This window comes from Pteropus alecto, unplaced genomic scaffold, assembly GCF_000325575.1.
Source record: "Pteropus alecto unplaced genomic scaffold, ASM32557v1 scaffold395, whole genome shotgun sequence".
NCBI lineage: Eukaryota > Metazoa > Chordata > Mammalia > Chiroptera > Pteropodidae > Pteropus > Pteropus alecto.
Window position 1 is genome coordinate 1186635 of NW_006438643.1, and position 2228 is coordinate 1188862.

Genomic DNA, 2228 nt, shown 5'->3' on the forward strand with positions numbered 1-2228 from the left:
GAATTTTGGTCATTCTAATAAGACTAAAATCTGTTTTTTACCACTATATGCACTGTATTTAGCTCAAAGCTATGATATACATATATATTTTTTAAATCAAGAAATATCAGATCACTGATATTTCACTGAGTTATAGAGACAGATATGATTGTCTTCAGTTACAATTTAAAAATTGAAAAAGGGTCATTTCCAATTTTCTACCTTCTGTCTTCTGGAGCCAAATGCAGTGCTTGCCTGAAGCAGAAAGTTGTAAAGTCTATAAATTTTAGCAATATAAAAATCCCATAGTGTTAGAAGATACTTGAACAGACTTCGAGCACCTTTATTTGGGGCTCCCTGAATGGGTTAATATAATTAACATTGGTTAATATAATTATATAATTTTCAGGTGTACATTATAATTTGACATCTATATATTCTATTGTGTGATTACCACCCAAAGTGCAGTTTCCTTCAGCTACCATATATTTGATCAGGACAGGGCTAATTTAGAGAGACTGTTTTTTGTTTCAATGCAGAGAACTGCCATGTGGTCCAACATCACTGCTGCCCCTTTTCTACTGACTGGCTTCCCAGGTCTGGAGATATTTCATCCTTGGATTTCCATAGCCTTCTTTATCATCTATGTCTCCATACTCCTCGGCAATGGCACCCTCCTCTTTCTTATCAGAGAAGACTACACTCTTCATGAACCTATGTACTACTTTCTGGCTATATTGGCAGCCACAGACCTTGGAGTGACTTTGACAACGATGCCCACAGTGCTTGCTGTTCTGTGGTTGGATCACAGAGAAATCAGCCATGAAGCCTGCTACTTCCAGGCCTATCTAATCCATTCATTCTCTATTGTGGAGTCTGGAGTCTTGCTCATCATGGCCTATGATCGTTTCATTGCCATCTGCAATCCCCTGAGATATACCTCCATTCTCACCACTGCTAAGGTGATGAAGATAGGTCTAGGGGTTCTAATGAGAGGATTTATACTTATTGTGCCTATAATCATCACCCTTTCTAGATTCCATTACTGCAGATCCCATGTCCTCTCCCATGCCTTCTGCCTGCATCAGGATGTGATCAAACTGGCCTGTGCTGATATCACCTTCAATAGACTCTATCCTATAGCCCTGATCTCATTAACTGGTTTCTTGGACTCTATGCTTATCCTTATCTCTTACATCCTAATTCTTAAGGCTGTCATGGGAATTGCCTCAGATAAGGAGCAGGCTAAGGCTCTAAATACGTGTGTCTCCCACATCAGCTGTGTTTTAGTTTTTTATGTCACTGTGACTGGGCTGACTCTCATTCATCGATTTGGGAAGTATGTGCCACGTGTAGTTAATATTATCATGAGCTATGTCTACTTTCTTTTCCCACCATTTATGAATCCAATAATCTATAGTATTAAGACCAAGCAGATACAGAATGGTATCAATCGTCTTTTCTCTTTCCATAGAATTTGTGCCTGATTTATTTACTTAGGAGGTTCTCACCTTGAAAAACGTTTTTTTTTTTTGTTTTTTTTTGTTTTTGTTTTTGTTTTTTTAGAAGAATGGACTGTACAATGCCAATATGGCTGGAATCAAAAGGCCTGGCATCCCTGTCATTCAAAATACGTACAGCCATTGCTCTGATTCTCAGCCTCTCACCACCTTCACATCAGCAATGACATCGACCTTAGTTCTGATGCTCTGGTTGGTAGATTGGTTTGCTTTTCTCTGTCATTTTTGACTCTGACAGAATCATTTGCCTTAATGATTACTCAAGGTCAATGAGACTTGAAATGGTCGCAGAGTCTACACTAAAAAAGAGATTGAGACAGCTTGACAGAGTTCCTAGCACTGTGTAGAAACAATTCAAAATTTTCCTGTATGCCTGATGGTGCATCTGAGGTAACGATGGGTCTTGGACAAACCCCCTAGTACTGCATGACACTAGAGATATTCAGAAGTATATAAAAGTGAGGTATTCAAACCAAAGACCAAACAAGGAACTCAGATTCCAGCAGATGCCAAAATGGCTGGGTGCCCACCATGGATTAGTGAAAAGACTTTGAGTTGATGATGTGTTCCAACTAATGGGATGAGGACTCTGAAACACCTGTAGTAAAATAAAGTTCCATTTCTTGCATACCTGAGTGTTTGTTTTGTGTTCTGTAATTCATAATCTTACATATGCTTCATGAAAAAGTGATACCAGTCATGGAAGCATTCTAATAATATTTTTGCAAA

The 2228-nt window shown here is 38.6% G+C and overlaps 1 protein-coding gene across 1 annotated transcript; it reads left to right on the top strand.

Moving 5' to 3' along the window:
* The first annotated feature begins 527 nt into the window (after positions 1–527).
* Positions 528–1466, top strand: LOC102890502 (olfactory receptor 51B2-like). The gene has a single exon (XM_006915738.1). The coding sequence runs from the start codon at positions 528–530 to the stop codon at positions 1464–1466; it is 939 nt and encodes a 312-aa protein (XP_006915800.1).
* The last annotated feature ends 762 nt before the right edge of the window (positions 1467–2228 follow it).

Coding starts and splice junctions, on each gene's coding strand:
- LOC102890502 (XM_006915738.1), top strand. CDS start 528: ATGTGGTCCAACATCACTGCTGCCCCTTTTCTACTGACTGGCTTCCCA.